Genomic DNA, 18,244 nt, shown 5'->3' with positions numbered 1-18,244 from the left:
GTAAGGTTGGAGTGAGAATTGGAGGGGGCAATATACTAATACTAAAAACTGAACTACACATTCTGTAGTTTCATACCTATATGTATATATATGTATACAGTATCCCCTCACCTACAGACTGGCACCCTCGGTCAAGATGTCCACCTTTCCCAGCTCAAAGAGGTACGTCATCTCTGTCCAGTGTCTCCCCCCGAGATACCTATTACACCACCCAGCCTCTAGAGTGTACCCAGTGGCGTAGGAAGAGGGGGGTTCCAGGGGCTGTCTTTCTAGACTATAAATTATAGTCTATATCTAGATAGCCATCCATTCAAAACTAGAGCCCCCCCCCATTGAGAAATTGGTTCCTACGCCACTGGACTACCGCAGAGCTGTATTCGGGTTGAAAAACTATAGTAAAGTTTATAAAATAATTGATTATGCTAAGGACATTCACAAAAATTCGCATAGCTGATAACGAACAAAATCGGATTTCACAATAGGCGCTAGGCCTGCACGTTATACTTAAAGCTACAAAAGAAACATGGCTACAAACATAGAAACAAACTTCATTACAACTACTTTAAGATGTTCACTAAGAGCACAAATTAATGATAACCTACAAACACAGTCCACTTAAAGTTCTTGGCTTGACTGCACTAGCTATCTCATTTAAATATCTGAAGTCGCCCGTTGTCTTGATCGGACACAACAATAGAGTCATTGCGATCAATAGAGAGTCCGTAAATTAGATCAAACTGTCCCTTTTTTGTTCCTCGCCCACCAAACGTGGTGATGTAGGCTCCCTGAGATGTGAACACACTCACATGATGCGATCCATCCTCACTGACGTACACCGTGTCACTGCTATCGATGGCAATGGCTTGGGGATGACTCAGCTTCGAACCGTTGGATTTTTGTGAAAAGGCTCTCAGGAATTGACCTTCAGCAGTGAACACTTGTACTCGATGGTTTGTGTACTCAGTCACATAGAGGTTATTGGCACTATCAAATGTTGGATACCACGGGTTTTGTAATTGCTCGTTATCATTGCCTTGTGTACCGAAACATCGTACAAGCTTCAGATCAGTGGAAAGCACTTGCATTCTGTGGTTGACGTTATCAGCCACATACAGGTTGTTGTCTCTTGTGTTATAACATATACCAATAGGGTGCAGAAACTGAAGGTTACCATTGCCTTGACTACCAACAGCTGCCACAAACTCTCCGTCGGATGAGAACTTATTCACACGATGATGCCCATTCTCCACTACATAGATATTATCGTCTTTGTCTACAGTTACTCCATATGCATTACTCAGCTGTCCAAACGTTTGTATCTTCTCACCCTCTGGTGTCAATACAGAGACAGTAGCTCCACTACCTTCAACAACAATCAACTGTCCCTTACTGTTAAAGACAGTGCCTCGTGGGGTGTTCACACCTCGTACAACTCGGGAAGGCTTGATGAAGCTCTGTGGTGATGGGGCTACAGCTATTGGGAATGGACTGCCTCGTACTGCGTCCCCATTGACAGTGATGTGTAGTTCATGCTTTCCTCGTTTCATAGGGCGATAGTTGATCTTGTGTTGGCCATGTTGTTGCTCGATCACTTCACATTTCAGTATTTTTTTGCTTTCGATATGCACAAGTTCAGCTTGGAGGTCGAAGTTTCCTTTAAATTTCTTGTTCGCTTGAAAGGATACTGTTTTTGTTTCTCCAGTTGTAGCACCTTTTAGGCCATCTCCTGTCGTGCGGCTGTTCTCTAAGCTGAATGATCCACCGTGATCAATCTCTAGAAATGTTCTACAAGCTTGTTTGAGAGGTTCTTTTCCTTTAGTGGTCAGTTCCATGTCAGCCTTTGTCTCTGGCTGAATAGCGATTAATTCTAATTGAGTAGAAATATGTTCCACTCTCTTAACAACGGAAGATTTCATTTCGAGTACTTCACCATCTGTGCCTGTTTTGAGACCACCCTCAGTGTACTCCAGACAGCTGGTCAGTTTCACCTGAGACATCTCCACTTGGTCCCTTTGTGCCGCTAGATCCTTCAGCTTCTGCTGAGTCAGCATCTCTAGCTCTCCCACAAGCTCTGCCCTTCGATGGTCCAATAGTCGATGTTGTTCGTCAATCTCCTCGTGGATGTTGGCTTCAATCGTGGCCCTCTGATCATGGATTGCCTTGGCTCTTGTGTCAAAGTCCTTCAGAGCTCGTTGTACACTGTCCAGCTTATCTTTGACTGGTTTGAGACTGGAGACAAGTTCTTCCTTGTGCTTGGTCAGCACATCAGCCACCAGGTCGTAGTTGTGGTGTTTGTGGAGACGAATGGTGCAGTCCGTGCAAATGACAGTGGAGCAGGTATCGCAGTATATCTTGAGAGCATTCCCTGAGTGTTTGGAGCAATGGGGGACGGCCTTCTTGGGGGGAACCAGGTTAGTCACTTGAAGTTTAAGTTCATCCAGTGAAATTAGTTTATGACTCCGTAGATATTTCATTTTCTTATGAGCATCTTGACACTCATCACACAAAAAGTCCCCACAGTCGTTACAGTACCCGGTGGCTCTGCCATTCTCACAGTTGCCACAATTTGTATCATTGTCGTCTTCGGCCTTGTTGAAAGCATCTTGTATCTCAAACAAGTGGTCAATGTGGAAGTCTGATTGCAGTCCAGCCACTCCCCTCTCTGACAGTGGGACAATGTGTCGACAGATGGGGCAAGTGAGGGAGCGTCCATCCTTGGTCACTAGTTTCTCCAGACACGGGGACTTGCAAAATACGTGAAAACAAGGCAAGAGTTTCGGTTGCTTGAAAGTGTCAAGACAAAGGGAGCATTCGAGTTGAGCATCGAGTTTCTTGAGAGCTTCTTTCGTAGTCAATCTCTCAGCCATGGCATTGGGAATTTATCAAATGCTGTAAGGTTTTTTACTGGCCATGGGCAATATCTGTGAGGGAACATCGGCACTGAAACATTATTGTGTCAAATAGATTCTATATGTACAAATTCATATTAAATACACACACAACAAAGTCAATATATAGAACTAGTCTGTTATACATACCCTAATACAAAGTCTGTTAGCATAATATACATATAATATAGAGTACAGGTCATGCACATTTGAGGGATTAACTCACAATTCTTTGTTGAGGACATTCAGAACAGAATGGGTGGGGTTCACCATAAATATTTCAAATATGAGCAACAATATTCATAGTAGACCTAGCCATGATTGATTATCACACATCATATAAACGTTTATCTACGTTCACATGTATTTTAAAGACAACCACAAACTCGAGTGTGCGTAAATTCATATGACCTACTGAACCACAGTCAAGTGCAAGCATTATAATACGTAGATTAACATTCTGAGGTGTTCCAAACACAGTCATGTATGTTCAATTGTACTGTTGCATGTACTGTTGTTGCATGGTCACCCTAAAAAACTAAACAGCACAAATAGACTACTGTATAAATAGGACATTAGTAAAACCAGTAGGTTTTACATAGGATTGGCAGTGGGTTTGCCCGCGTTTAGCAATATTTCACATATTTTCACTCATGTTTCAACTGTTCTATCTCTGCAGGGAAAGGCCACATCAAGAAACTTGCTGGACAGATAGTTTATTTAGCCTTTTCTCTCTTTGTGTCTCTCATTTCATAATCCATGAACGTTTTAATGAATGAATATCGTCATTTTAAAAATTGCACTATTTCGACGTTTCACCGCTCGTTGTCTGATTTTTTGTTTCCACGCTTTTTGGTGGTTCCCCCAGCCAATCCTAGCAATTTTTCACATTGCAAATGTTTTTCTAGTCGGTATTTTATAGGCCTAGCACATTATTTTTATAGCACAGATATTCAATGCCAGGAAACCACACCCACCAATAGCTTTGCATGTGAAATATCGGTGCGTGGGAGTTTCTCCCAGCGTTAACTGCTCTACTCTCAAAATTTTGCAACCCACAAAAATTTCCCACTATACAGTACATGCCGACGTGCTTTCAATATATCACCCTTTGATATCAATGTACATGCACTGTACAAATGTAAAATATAGAAATGAGTAGTTCCTTATACTGTTGCAATCGCTATAGTCAGCATAAACACACACAGTTAAACCACTAACTTCCTGCATGAGTTATCAAGCACATTGTTTCAAATTTATAGAACATCGCCCCCTCCCCGATGTGCAATGTACTATGATAGTACTAGTGAGAAGTTGATAGCTACAATGTACCTAGCATTTTGAAGCTGTTTCGGAGCACAAACAAACTTTCTTTAGAAAGCTAATAGGAGCAAAAATGGGTACAGAAGTTAATACATGTAGGAGGCAGTGGTACGAAAACACCATAGACTATACGTAATAATAGAATTAATAATGCTACCGTGAATTAATTGAGAGTGAAGCGCAGTTGTTTATTTAAGGGTAGACTCTGCGTGAGACAGAACTATACCAACTTCAAAAGGCTGTAGTTAAATGAACTGTAATATTGGTAGCACTCAGTGCCACCGTAACCATAAGCTTCAACTACAGCACTTACCTTGTATGCACATGATGATGGCGTTCGGGTTCTGCATATACTGTCTGTGGAAGAACAGGAATTACTGACTACACCTTCCACACTATACATATCCACACACCAACACACCAACACACCTGCACATTTCATCTCTTGTGTTAACGGCCATACCGGTGGTCACAGTCTGTACGAATACACACAGTCACATGATTTGAGTGTATAGTTACATGACACTCACACTGGGAGGTCGACCAGGACCATTCTCTTGAGATCTGATGGGGTCCGTACACGATGAGGGAGATGGACTGAGAGCTCACGGTCTTCCCTGATTGGACGCTGACCCTCATTTGAGGCTCCATCTCAGTGCAAAGGCTACGAAGGTCCCCCTCCTTGGTGAGGTCATACACCTGTGGGCTGGGAGAGTACATGGTCACTATAATGGGTACCCAATGCATATAGCTATGAATGTCAGAGACAATTTACATGCAGTGGATCGATGTACATACATGCCATCAACCAAATTGTACAACACCGCAGTGCAGTAAATGTACCAGTAAAAATAAAGTGCTGATAATAATTATACAGTCATACATACCAATTTTTAAGGAGAGACAACATATACACGTAGATGAATGTTTAGAGCATTTGGGATCTACGTATAGGTGTACATGTGTGCATGGTGTGTATGTAGTTCATTGGCTGACATTAATTATAGAGAGACCATTGCAACACGCTCTGGTCTGTCGCTATGGGTAACCATGGTGGGGCTACGAGTCATCATCTCCCCTCCTCCTCGTGGGAATATACGAGCATTATCTCCAGGACACTCGTCTTGCCAGCACTCTGGTCTCCAACCACCACCATCTGCAAGTGTGTGTGTGTCTGTTGTTAGTAAGTACTTCACTAACATGCATTAGACATTGGGCTAGGGAATACATTGAACAGTGGGTAGCAAGGTGTTTAGCTAGTGTATCACTGCAATCAGCTACAGGGCAACTATACTACAAACCTTGCTACAACTATAAACTTTGCTATATATATATTTCTAGTTGCATCCACTCACACAGTCCACCACTCAAAGTGTTAGCAATATAGATATTAAGCACATTCTTGTTATACTAAACACTGAACCACAAATTTTGTAATTTCATACCTATATACTTATGTGCTTGTACTCTTAGGTACCACAGAGCTGTATTCAAGTTGAAAAACAAGTAAAGTTTGTAATAATCGCGATTGTGCTGTAGCGAGAACAAATTGGATTTCAAAATACGCCGCAAGTGCACTATTATTTTAAGCTACAAATTAAACATAATGGTCCAAGAGTTCGATAGAAACATGGCTACAAACATAGAAACAAACTTCGTAACAACTATTTCAAGATTTTCCATTAGAGCAGAAATTAATTAAAACGCAACTAACAAATTATGAATGCTAACCATGAACCTACAAACATAGTCCACTTAAAAGTTCTTGGCTTGACTGCACTTATCTCGTTAGAATATGTGCAGTCGCTCGTTGCCTTGATCGGATATAACAACAGAGTCATTGCGATCAATAGAGAGTCCATAAATGGCATTAAACCGTCCCTCTTTCGTTCCAGGTCCACCAAACGTGGTGATGTAGGCTCCATGAGATGTGAACACACTCACATGATTCGGTCCATTCTCACTGACGTACACTGTGTCACTACTGTCGATGGCTATGGTCCAAGGAAGGTTCAGCTTCTGACCGTTGGCTTTTTGTGAGAAGGTTCTCAGGAATTAACCTTCAGCAGTAAAGACCTGTACTCGATGGTTACCATCATCAATCACATAGAGGTTGTTGGCACTATCAAACGTTGCATGCAATGGTTGCTGTAATTGACCGTTCCCATTGCCAGGGATACCGAAACATCGTACGAACTTCAGTTCAGTAGAGAGCACTTGTATTCTGTGGTTGTTGCAATCAGGCACATACAGGTTGTTGTCCCTTTTGTTATAAAATATACCGTAAGGGTCCTGAAACAGAAGGTTACCACTGCCTTCACTACCAACAGCTGCCACAAACTCTCCGTCGGATGAGAACTTATTCACACAATGATTGCTACACTCCACTACATAGATGTTGTCGTCTTTGTCCAAGGTCACTCCAAATGCATTATTCAGCTGTCCAAACGTTTGTATCTTCTCACCCTCTGGTGTCAATACAGAGACAGTAGCTCCTTCAACAACAACTAACTGTCCCTTACTGTTGGAGACAGTGCCTCGTGGGGTGTTCACACCTCGTACAACTTGGGAAGGCTTGACGAAGCTCTGTGGTGATGGGACTACAGCTATTGGGAATAGACTGCCTCGTACTGCGTCCCCATTGACAGTGATGTGTAGTTCATGCTTTCCTTGTTTCATAGGGCGATAGTTGATTTTGTGTTGGCCATGTTGTTGCTCGATCACTTCACATTTCAATGTATCTTTGCTTTCCAAACGCACGAGTTCAGCTTTGAGGTCGAGTTTGCGTTTGATATTTCTGTTACTCTTGGTTTTTGCTTGAAAGGATACAGTTTTTGTTTCTCCATTTGTAGCACATTTCAGACCATCTCCTGTCGTGTGGCTGTTCTCTAAGCTGAATGATCCACTGTGATAAATCTCTAGGAAATCTCGACAAGCTTGTTGGAGAGGTTCTTTTCCTTTAGTGATCAGTTCCATGTCAGCCTTTGTCTCTGGTTGAATAGTGTTTGACTCTAATTCGGTAGTGATCTGTTCGACTCTCTTAACAACGGAAGATTTCATTTCGAGTACATCACCATCTGTGCCTGTTTTGAGACCCCCCTCAGCGTACTCTAGACAGCTGGTCAGTTTCACCTGAGTGATCTCCACTTGGTCCCTCTGTGCCGCCAGATCCTTCAGCTTCTGCTGAGTCAGCATCTCTAGCTCTCCCACAAGCTCTGCCCTTCGTTGGTCCAACAGTCGATGTTGTTTGTCAATTTCCTTGTGGATGTTGGCTTCAATCGTGGCCTTCTGATCGTGGATTTCCTTGGCTCTTGTGTCAAAGTCCTTCAGAGCTCGTTGTACACTGTCCAGCTTCTCTTTGACTGGTTTGAGACTGGAGACAAGTTCTTCCTTATGCTTGGTCAGCACATCAGCCACCAGGTCGTAGTTGTGGTCTTTGTGGAGTCGAATGGTGCAGTCCATGCAAATGACAGTGGAGCAGGTATCGCAGTATATCTTGAGGTCATTCCTCGAGTGTTTGGGGCAATGAGGGACGGCTTTCTTGGGGGGAACCAGGCTAGTCACTTGAGCTTTCAGTTCATCCAGCGAAATCAGTTTATGTTGACGAGTGTATTTAACAAATTTGTGAGCAGTTTGACACCTGTCACACAAAAAGTCCCCACAGTCGTTACAGTATCCGGTGGCTTTGCCATCCTCACAGCTGCCACAGTTTGTATCATTGTTGTCATCGGCCTTGTTGAAAGCATCTTGTATCTCAAACAAGTGGTCGATGTGGAAGTCTGATTGCAGTCCAGCCACTCCCCTCTCTGACAGTGGGACAATGTGTCGACAGGTGGGACAAGTGAGGGAGCGTCCATCCATGGTCACTAGTTTCTCCAGACACGGGGACTTGCAAAACACATGAAAACAAGGCAAGAGTTTCGGCTGCTTGAAAGTGTCGAGACAAAGGGAGCATTCGAGTTGAGCATCGAGTTTCTTGAGAGCTTCTTTTGTAGTCACTCTCTCGGCCATGGCTTTGGGATATGATCAAGTCTTGTAAGGCTTCTTACTGGCATGTGAGGGAAAATTGGAAGTTTTACAAACTGCACTGTAAATATTAAAGGTGCCGTTTGATCTAGTGTATTAATTTATACGGTTCTACATGTACGCAAAATTCTCAGGGGGTGCCTTATTGCGAAGAAGTACGGTATTTATATACATATTATTCATTCCTAGTACACATACTAGCACACATACAGACAGTCAACACACACACAGTCATACAAGTCAGCACATTAAGGGATAAACTCACAATTCCTTGTGTAGGACATTCAGCTAGAATTATTATGCACCTATCAATGTGTTGCCCCACTACCCCCCCCCGGGGGGATTTGACTCAATTTGACCTGACATTTTGGCCCCATACTGGGGGATTTCACCTGGCTTTGCGTAGTAAAGACTGCTTTTATAGCCTGTTTTTATGCAGTGCAACTGCTTGGGGCTCAAAAACCCCCTGTTGACTGGGGGATTTGAACACAGAATCCTCCCCCACCTGGGGGAATTTGACCTGAGGTATGGTCAAATCCCCCATATAACCCCGACCCCTCCCGGGGGGGGGGATGGGGCAACACATTGATAGGTGCATTATTAAAGAGAAGCAACACAGAATGTCATGTGAGATTCACCAGATGTCAATAATGTAACAATATTCATAGCAACCATTTCCACAATAAGCAGGAAGATGTCTACTATACTCTACCAGGCTTGATAAAAATTCACAAACTCAGACTAGAACCGGCTACTTAACCAAGCATTCGATTGCATTGTACATTCTGATGTGCTCTTCAACTTCTCTTTTTCAATGAATTGAAAAAAGTCGAGCTGCTCCTTACATATACACGAGTCTACTGTTGCAACAATAACGAAATCACTTACACACACCGTACATCTATAGCGTGGTCACCCGCAAAAAGTCATACATTTCAATTTTACAGCACTTCCCCCAATGGTCAATGTACAAGTATAGAAAACTGGATTATTATATTTGTGCTTTCAATATCACGTTCGATGATCAATACATCGCAGTTTTAGTTATATACACTAAAACTCAAACAATTTCAGTCCACAATTCCCACAATTTCACATTCCCCCATGTGCAATTCACCATATCGCATACATGAGAGGCTGGGTCGTAATTGTTGTATTTTACGAGGCCCTGAGTGCTAACCGTGAGTTGACTCTGAAGTTGATAGCTCCTATAATTATACTTGTGCCCAGTGAGTGGGCAGATCAAAGCAATCCAGTGCTCAGTATATGGCATGTTGCATCACTGCCATGGCTACCATATATTGCACTGCATTATATGGCATAATGCACTGGATTATATGCACTTGCACTGGATTATATGCACTTGCACTGTGTGTAAATGCGGTTGTTGCCCAGTGAGTGGGCAGATCAAAGCAATCCAGTGCTCAGTATATGGCATGTTGCATCACTGCCATGGCTACCATATATTGCACTGCATTATATGCACTTGCACTGTGTAAATGCAGTAGATTTCTTTAAGAGATATCCATTTGGGACCACCATCCCACCCAATACTCAGTTGGTCCCTTTTATAGGCTACTACCTTTACAACTACTAGTGGGAAGAAAACCTAAAAAATTTACTATGGAATTCAGCAAAACTAATGAATACACTAAATTCCTTCAAAACACATGTCTTTTATTACGATTTATATGACCAGTCAGACGAGTTTAACGTCATTGGGCAACAAGTTAGTTATTGCCGGCGCCCTCGTGCAACATGCCATATATTGCACTGGATGACATTGCTCCAGTGCAATATATGGCATGTTGCACTCTGGCTGGGCAATAACTAATACGTAGCTACTATTGCTACTACATTATTGCTAGTCTCGAGACTTTGCCGCATAATAATTATTTTCTAATCACGGAATTACAGGAAAACTCAATAGTGGGAAATGATTGACCAGGATTGCAATGGTACTAAAAAAGAATGCCAAAAGTACAAGTCTAAAAGCTAAAATTAATGGCTGCTGCATCATGTCACGTCAGCAGAGGCTTGCAGCTCTGTTCAAACTCTTGCAGCTACCAATAGCTAGCTATAACTACTAAATAGAGTAGAAACACTCTATGGAAAGGTTTTGCTACGCACTCTTCTGAAAAGGCTGCAATAACATTCCCCAATTAAGCAAAACAGGTATAACTCAAGGACGAAGCACTATTTTGCAAATCCACGAATTAAAATCTAAGACTTGAAGCCTGTAGCTAGAATAAACTCTTACTGCACTTTATTGATCCTTGAGCAGCACACACATACACATACACACACATGCACTACCATATAATATCTCGCTTGCGCATGCGCACCGAGGCATAATTATGTGAATATCGAGGGTGAAGTGAAGTTGTTTACCCGAGGGTAGACTCTGCATGGGACTGAACCATATACCAACTTTGAAAAACTATAGGTAGCTATAACTGTAAGCTTAACTCTTGGTAGCACTCAGGGCCACCGTAAGTAACCATAAGATTCAATGACAGCACTTACTAGCCTCTACACAGGCTCTCCTTTTTCTGTTCTTTATCACAATCGTTCAATAAGATAAAATACTGTCTCTTAATCGTTCAATGAGATAAAATACGGTATTAATTGGAGGAATAAAGAAAGAAATAGACGTAGAGTTAGGAAAAAGGAGAGCCTGTATCGGGAAGTCGCGTGAGGGTAGAAGGGTGGTAGAAGGGTGAAAATGAGCGTGGACATGCTGAGCTAGAGATGTTGGACTGCCCACGCAGATATCTATGACTAATAAAACTTTGCCTGCAGCAAGCTGGACATGGACTTGGAACTGGAAGTTTGCAAGCACTATAGCTAGCTATATACCTTAGGCTTAGCTAGATGATCTACTAGTCTAGATTGTGTGTTCAGATTCTCTCAGACTATTACCTTTTCTTGTGTCTTTCTACATGCTAGTATAGATCAAGAATAGCTTAGTCATCATTATCATATTGCAGGTAGCTACTGCCACCAGAGCTGGCCACGCTGGTTCTCTGATCTGACTTGCAGCACAGCTTGGGTGGTTGTCTCAGTACAGTTTTATTAACTCTGAATGCGTGGGAGAATACCTTACGTCACGATTGTGGGCTACATATCGCCCACGTTCATAAAAATCCTTGTGGATCACGCGATTTCCCAAACCAGGCCTTACTTTTTCTTAACTGTACGCCCATTTCTTTCTTTGCTGCCTCACTATGTCTTTCTTGTGATTATTTATGGATGAACAGTGACAACAGCAAGAAAAAGTAAGGCCTGGGAACGAGGCTAAGCACTTACCTTGTATGCACATGATGATGGCGTTTGGGTTCTGCATGTACTGTCTGTGGAAGAACAGGAATTACTAGACACTTTCCACACTATACAGTCACCACACACAACACACCTGCACATTTTGATGACATCTTCTCTTGTGTTAGCGACCATATCAGTGGTCACCGTCTACACACAGTAACATGATTGAGTGCATGTACAGTCACATGACACTCACACTGACAATCTCTGGGAGGTCAACCAGGACCTTTCTCTTGAAGTGGGGTCTGTACACGGTGAGAGAGATGGGCTGAGAGCTCACGGTCTTCCCTGATTGGACGCTGACCCTCATCTGACGCTTAATCTCAGTGCGAGGCTACGAAGGTCCCCCTTCTTGGTGAGGTCATTCACCTGTGCATGGGGTGGGAGAGTACATGGCCACGTTACGTCACTATCTTATATACGGGTGCATGTAAATTACTATTAGTCAATTAATAGCTATGAATGTATATATATGCATGCATGCATGTACATACCATCAACCTATCTTACAGCAACCCACAAGTCATGTACACATGAGTAGAGACAATGGAGACAATACATGGATAAACGTTTAGAGCATAGTAGGGATATACATGCGTAGGTGTAGTTGTGTGTAATTTAAACTTGTCATTGGCTGACACTAGAGAGACATACCTAAACATCCTCAACTCCCTCGACTACCCTACCATTGAGAAGTGGCTCATATAGCCATCAAGATGGAACGTTATAAGGTCAAATTCGATGAAGCCGAGCTGAACGACATCAACCAAGTGTTGCAGCTCACAGAGGCCGACCTTAAGACCATGGGGATCACACTCTCGGGGCACTTGTATCGTATCACTAGCAGTATAGAGAAGGCTCAGACTCAACTCACTAGGCAGCCATCTGTGACTGTGTGAATCACCCACTGCATGTATGTAGCTAGGAAATATGTAGTAGGTTTTCAAAACACCATCAGTACTATTAACAATATTTTGTATTTAATTGTCAGTTTTTGCTCTGTTGTATACTTTATTTTTAGCTGTACATATATATTATGTTGTTTGAGTAATTGTTTTTGACAATATAGTGTTTTATATATACCGGGAATTACACGTATGTTGCTGATTTCTGTTAATTAATCGTAAACTTCATACCGTACCAAAAGAATACTAATAGTAGAGATACTTTGATGACCTACGGTATCACAATTATGTATACATTTTTATACAAACGGAAGATACTACATAATTATAGAGGTTCACACATGCACGCAGTCAGTCTCTTTAATTGCTGTCTGCATGTGTCTTTACAATTGAGAGCTTCTCTGACCTGTTGACCTGCCAGAGTTCGCTAGCTTGCCACTACCTCAGAAAACGTGTACTGAATATGCAGAAAATCACAATGAGCTGCACTATAAAAAAATAAAGGTCCTGCCGAGAATTGAACTTAGATTCAAAGTCTAACGTGCTCACATATAATTATAAAGAACCAGCATTAAAGAGTCGAAGCCCAGTTCACTATATAGTTATCATGGTTATGTACAATATTAATATCCAACGCATACTCACTAGCTCTTAAAGCGCAGTGCCTGATTGTTGATGGACTCCCTATACATTCTATATACACATTAACAATTAGGACACATGAACACAAAATCACTTAGAAAACTGCTCCGCTAGAGTGCAACAGTTCACGATAAGTACAGTACACATACATACATACCTCTCCCAGTAACCAGGGCATAGTATCCAAGGGCCTTCATTGGGAAAACAACTGGCCATCCAGAATTGAGAGCATCTGCAGGGGCAAACTATAGCATCAATCTGATTGGTCACAAACACTCACCCTGTCTTGTTTGACTCCACCCTTCTCCGCCAGGTCAACTTTGGTGAGCACAAATATCGTACGAGAGCCTTGAGAAAAGGAGAGATAATTATAAAAGAGCGCTGGAAATCATGACAAGAGTTTTGAGGTTAGACAATGCAAGGCTGTGTAGGTATTAGTATCAGTAAGGCAGTCATGAGGACAAGCTAGGCTGTGTAGGTATTGAGGGTATACTAATACAACAGTAATAGTTTGAGGTAACCCGACAGTACAGGCAATCTATAGGAATCTAATTCTGGGTCCATTTGACCATAGTTGACTGACAATGTCTGTCAATATAATATTATGATTCTCTCAGCATCCACTGAACCATTTGTAACATATTAATGACATGTGCTGGCAGAGTGTGAGTGCAATAAAGAGAATCAAGTAAACAGTGAATTTTCCATGCATACTTCATGTGCTAAAACAGACTAATAACCACAGATTTCAACATATCAAAACTTAAAGACGTACAAAGACGTTACAACAATTTTCACACTAAGCCAAACCAGGTTCACTGGTTGGATTTCAGACTAGAACACAAAATAACACTACAAAAAATGTACACAGTACCTGACACTCTAAAGTTCCTAGAATATCTGCAGTCGCCCATTGTTCAGATCGGACACAACAACTGAGTCATTGCGATTAATAGAGAGTCCGTAAATGCCATTAAACTGTCCCTCTTTCGTTCCTGGTCCACCAAACGTGGTGATGTAGGCTCCCTGAGATATGAACACACTCACATGATGCGGTCCATTCTCACTGACGTACACTGTGTCATTGCTATCGATGGCTATGGCCCAGAGTGAGTTCAGCTTTTTACCTTTGGCTTTTTGTGAGAAGGTTCTCAGGAAATGACCTTCAGCAGTGAAGACTTGTACTCGATGGTTACCACGATCAGTCACATAGAGGTTGTTGGCACTATCAAATGTTGCATATAGTGGTTGCTGTAATTGTCCGTTCCCATTGCCAGGTGTACCGAAACATCGTACGAACTTCAGATCAGTGGAAAGCACTTGTATTCTGTGGTTACCCTGATCAGGCATATACAAGTTGTTGTCTCTTCTGTTATAACAAATATCAAATGGGCTACTAAACTGAAGGTTACCGCTGCCTTGACTACCAACAGCTGCCACAAACTCTCCGTCGGATGAGAACTTATTCACACGATGATTGCCACACTCCACTACATAGATGTTGTCGTCTTTGTCCACAGTCACTCCAAATGCATTATTCAGCTGTCCAAACGTTTGTATCTTCTGACCCTCTGGTGTCAATACAGAGACAGTAGCTCCACTACCTTCAACAACAACCAACTGTCCCTTACTGTTGAAGACAGTGCCTCGTGGTTTGTTCACACCTCGTACAACTCGGGAAGGCTTGACGAAGCTCTGTGGTGATGGGGCTACAGCTATTGGGAATGGACTGCCTCGTACTGCGTCCTCATTGACAGTGATGTGTAGTTCATGCTTTCCTCGGTTCAATGGGCGATAGTTGATCTTGTGTTGGCCATGTTGTTGATCGATCACTTCACATTTCAATATATCTTTGCTCTCCAAACGCACGAGTTCAGCTTTGAGGTCGAGTTTGCGTTTGACATTTCTGTTACTCTTGGTTTTTGCTCGAAACGATACAGTTTTTGTTTCTCCAGTTGTAGCACCTTTCAGACCATCTCCTGTCGTGTGGCTGTTCTCTAAGCTAAATGATCCACTGTGATCAACCTCTAAGAAACTTCGGCAAGCTTGTTGGAGAGGTTCTTTTCCTTTTGTGATCAGTTCTATGTCAGCCTTTGTTTCTGGCTGAATTGTGTTTCGATCGAATTCAGCAGAAATTTGTTTGACTCTCTTGAGAACGGAAGTTTTCGCCTGTTTTGAGACCCCCTCAGCGTACTCCAGACAGCTGGTCAGTTTCACCTGAGTGATCTCCACTTGGTCCCTTTGTGCCGCCAGATCCTTCAGTTTCTGTTGAGTCAGCATCTCTAGCTCTCCTACAAGCTCTGCCCTTCGTTGATCTAACAGTCGATGTTGTTCGTCAATTTCCTTGTGGATGTTGGCTTCAATTGCGGCCTTCTGATCGTGGATTGCCTTGGCTCTTGTGTCAAAGTCCTTCAGAGCTCGTTGTACACTGTCCAGCTTCTCTTTGACTGGTTTGAGACTGGAGACAAGTTCTTCTTTGTGCTTGGTCAGCACATCAGCCACCAGGTCGTAGTTGTGGTCTTTGTGGAGACGAATGGTGCAGTCCATGCAAATGAGAGTGGAGCAAGTATCACAGTATATCTTGAGGGCATTCTCCGAGTGTTTGGAGCAATGGGGGACGGCTTTCTTGGGGGGAACCAGGCTAGTCACTTGAGCTTTGAGTTCATCCAGCGAAATTAGTTTATGATTCCTCGTGTATTTGAGTCTCTTGTGAGCAGTTTGACATTCGTCACATAAAAAGTCCCCACAGTCGTTACAGTATCCAGTGGCTTTACCATCCTCACAGCTGCCACAGTTTGTATCATTATCGTCTTCAGCTTTGTTGAAAGCATCTTGTATCTCAAACAAGTGGTCGATGTGGAAGTCTGATCGCAGTCCAGCCACTCCCCTCTCTGACAGTGGGACAATGTGTCGACAAGTGGGACAAGTGAGGGAGCGTCCATCGTTGGTCACTAGTTTCTCCAGACACGGGGACTTGCAAAACACATGAAAACAAGGTAAGAGTTTCGGCTGCTTGAAAGTGTCGAGACAAAGGGAGCATTCGAGTTGAGCATCGAGTTTCTTGAGAGATTCTTTTGTCGTCACTCTCTCGGCCATGGCTTTGAGAATTTATCGAAGGTTTTTTACTGGGCAATATCTGTGAGGGAACATCGGTAAAAATTATTGTAGATTCTATGTACAAATACATATTAAATACACACACCCCAAGTCAATAAATTATACTGTTAGCATATACATATATATATAGAGTACAGGTCATGCACATTTGAGGGATTAACTCACAGTTCTTTGTTGATGACATTCAGAACAGAATGGGTGGGTTCACCATAATTATGTCAAATATGAGCAACAATATTCATAGATCTAGATTGTTCACACATCATATAAACGTTTATTTACGTTCACATGTATTTTGAAGACAATCACAAACTCGATTGTGCGTAAATTCACATTGACCTAACCACAGTCAAGTGCAAGCACTATACGTAGATTGACATTCTGAGGTGCTCTTTAGTTTCTTCGTTGTTTCACAATGAACTATTCTGAACACAGTCATGTATGTTCAATTGTACTGTTGCACGGTCACCCCTAAAAAACTAAACAGCACAAATACAGTGTAGGACATATTTTATAGGCTTAGCACATTTTAACTGGATCATACCACAGATTAGCCTCGATCCAAGGCCTCTCTTACCCACGAACATTTCCCGCTATACGGTACATCCCAACGTGCTTTCAATATCACCCTTTGATATCAATGTACATGCACTGTACAAATGTAAAATATAGAAATGAGTAGTTCCTTATAATTATACTGTTGCAATCGCTAGTCAGCATAAACACACACAGTTAAACCACTAACTGCATGCATGAGTTATCAAGCACATTGTTTCACTTTACAGAACATCGCCCCCTCCCCGATGTGCAATGTACCATGACAGTACATAATTATAGTGAGTTGAAATTGAAGTTGATAGCTACAATGTACCTAGCATTTTGAAGCTGTTTCAGAGCACAAACAAACTTTCTTGAGAAAATTAATAGGAGCAAAAAGTGGGTACAGAGGTTAATACATGTAGGAGGAGGCAGTGGTACAAAAGCACTATAGACTACGTAATAGAATTAATAATGCTACCGTGAATTAATTGGGAGTGAAGTGCAGTTGTTTATTTAAGGGTAGACTCTGTGTGACACAGAACTACCAACTTTGAAAGGCTGTAGCTAAATCAGGGCCACCGTAACCATAAGCTTCAACTACAGCACTTACCTTGTATTTACATGATGATGTTGTTCAGGTTCTGCATGTACTGTCTGTGGAGGAACAGGAATTACTGACTACACCTTCCACACTATACATATACACACACAACACACCTGCACATTTTGATGATATCTTCTCTTGTGTTAGCGGCCATACCTGTGATCACAGTCTGTACGAATACACACAGTCACATGATTTGAGTGCACAGTCACATGACACTCACACTGATGATCCCTGGTAGGTAAACCAGGACCATTCTCTTGAGGTGGGGTCCGTACACGGTGAGGGAGATGGGCTGAGAGCTCACTGTCTTCCCTGATTGGACGCTGACCCTCATTTGACGCTCAATCTCATGCAGTGCAGATGCTACAAAGGTCCCCCTCCTTGGTGAGGTCATACACCTATGGGGTGGAAGAGTACCTGCATGGTCACATTACATCACTATATTTTGTACCAATTTTACAGCACCACAATACAATGTATCGGTACAATGTAGTGTGTAGAAATAGAGTGCTGAGTTAAACACAGAAATAATACATGTATACAGTCATACATGCCAATTTTTAAGGAAAGACAACACATGATCTTCTAGAGCATTTGGGATCTATATATATATATACGTATTTAATTACTCGGTGATGACATTTTGAATTAACAGTTCAGTAATTTTGCTAATAATTTATTGTGCAATACATGTAAATGTCTTAATAGCATGCAGGAACAAAAATAGGTGCTGTAGTTGTCACTAGGCCCTGATAAGTAATGTGTGTAGTTCAAACTTGTCATTGGCTGATATTAGACCATTGCAACTTATTCTGCTCCGTTGCTAAGGGTAATCATGGTGGGCTACGAGTCATCATCTCCCCTCCTCCCCG

The 18,244-nt window shown here is 42.2% G+C and overlaps 3 protein-coding genes across 5 annotated transcripts; all 3 read right to left on the bottom strand.

The window, feature by feature from the left end:
- Positions 1-447: 447 nt before the first annotated feature.
- On the bottom strand, positions 448-2,915 carry LOC135333595 (E3 ubiquitin-protein ligase TRIM71-like). The gene has a single exon (XM_064528582.1). It carries the CDS (start codon positions 2,865-2,867, stop codon positions 648-650), a length of 2,220 nt encoding a protein of 739 aa, XP_064384652.1. The 5' UTR covers positions 2,868-2,915; the 3' UTR covers positions 448-647.
- Positions 2,916-4,812: 1,897 nt separating this feature from the next.
- On the bottom strand, positions 4,813-17,366 carry LOC135333895 (RING finger protein nhl-1-like). 3 transcript variants are annotated; one of them, XR_010394120.1, is made up of 5 exons: positions 16,391-17,366; positions 13,983-16,244; positions 13,389-13,456; positions 13,266-13,340; positions 4,813-4,910 (listed from the first exon to the last, which is right to left on the bottom strand). XR_010394120.1 is itself a non-coding variant. In XM_064528921.1 (2 exons), exon 2 carries the CDS (start codon positions 16,202-16,204, stop codon positions 14,000-14,002), a length of 2,205 nt encoding a protein of 734 aa, XP_064384991.1. In that variant the 5' UTR covers positions 16,205-16,244; positions 16,391-17,366; the 3' UTR covers positions 13,762-13,999. The 3 variants fall into 3 exon arrangements, 1 of the variants encoding a protein (XP_064384991.1); XR_010394119.1 differs by lacking the exon at positions 4,813-4,910 and adding an exon at positions 12,620-12,923; XM_064528921.1 differs by lacking the exons at positions 4,813-4,910; positions 13,266-13,340; positions 13,389-13,456 and having other exon boundaries at positions 13,762-16,244.
- Positions 6,252-8,538, bottom strand: LOC135333896 (E3 ubiquitin-protein ligase TRIM71-like). The gene is made up of 2 exons (XM_064528922.1): positions 8,503-8,538; positions 6,252-8,259 (listed from the first exon to the last, which is right to left on the bottom strand). Exon 2 carries the CDS (start codon positions 8,220-8,222, stop codon positions 6,267-6,269), a length of 1,956 nt encoding a protein of 651 aa, XP_064384992.1. The 5' UTR covers positions 8,223-8,259; positions 8,503-8,538; the 3' UTR covers positions 6,252-6,266.
- Positions 17,367-18,244: the final 878 nt, after the last annotated feature.

Source organism: Halichondria panicea, chromosome 3 (assembly GCF_963675165.1).
Source record: "Halichondria panicea chromosome 3, odHalPani1.1, whole genome shotgun sequence".
Lineage (NCBI taxonomy): Eukaryota > Metazoa > Porifera > Demospongiae > Suberitida > Halichondriidae > Halichondria > Halichondria panicea.
The sequence above is the reverse complement of the archived record's forward strand: the minus strand, read 5'-3'. Positions and strand labels throughout refer to the sequence as shown.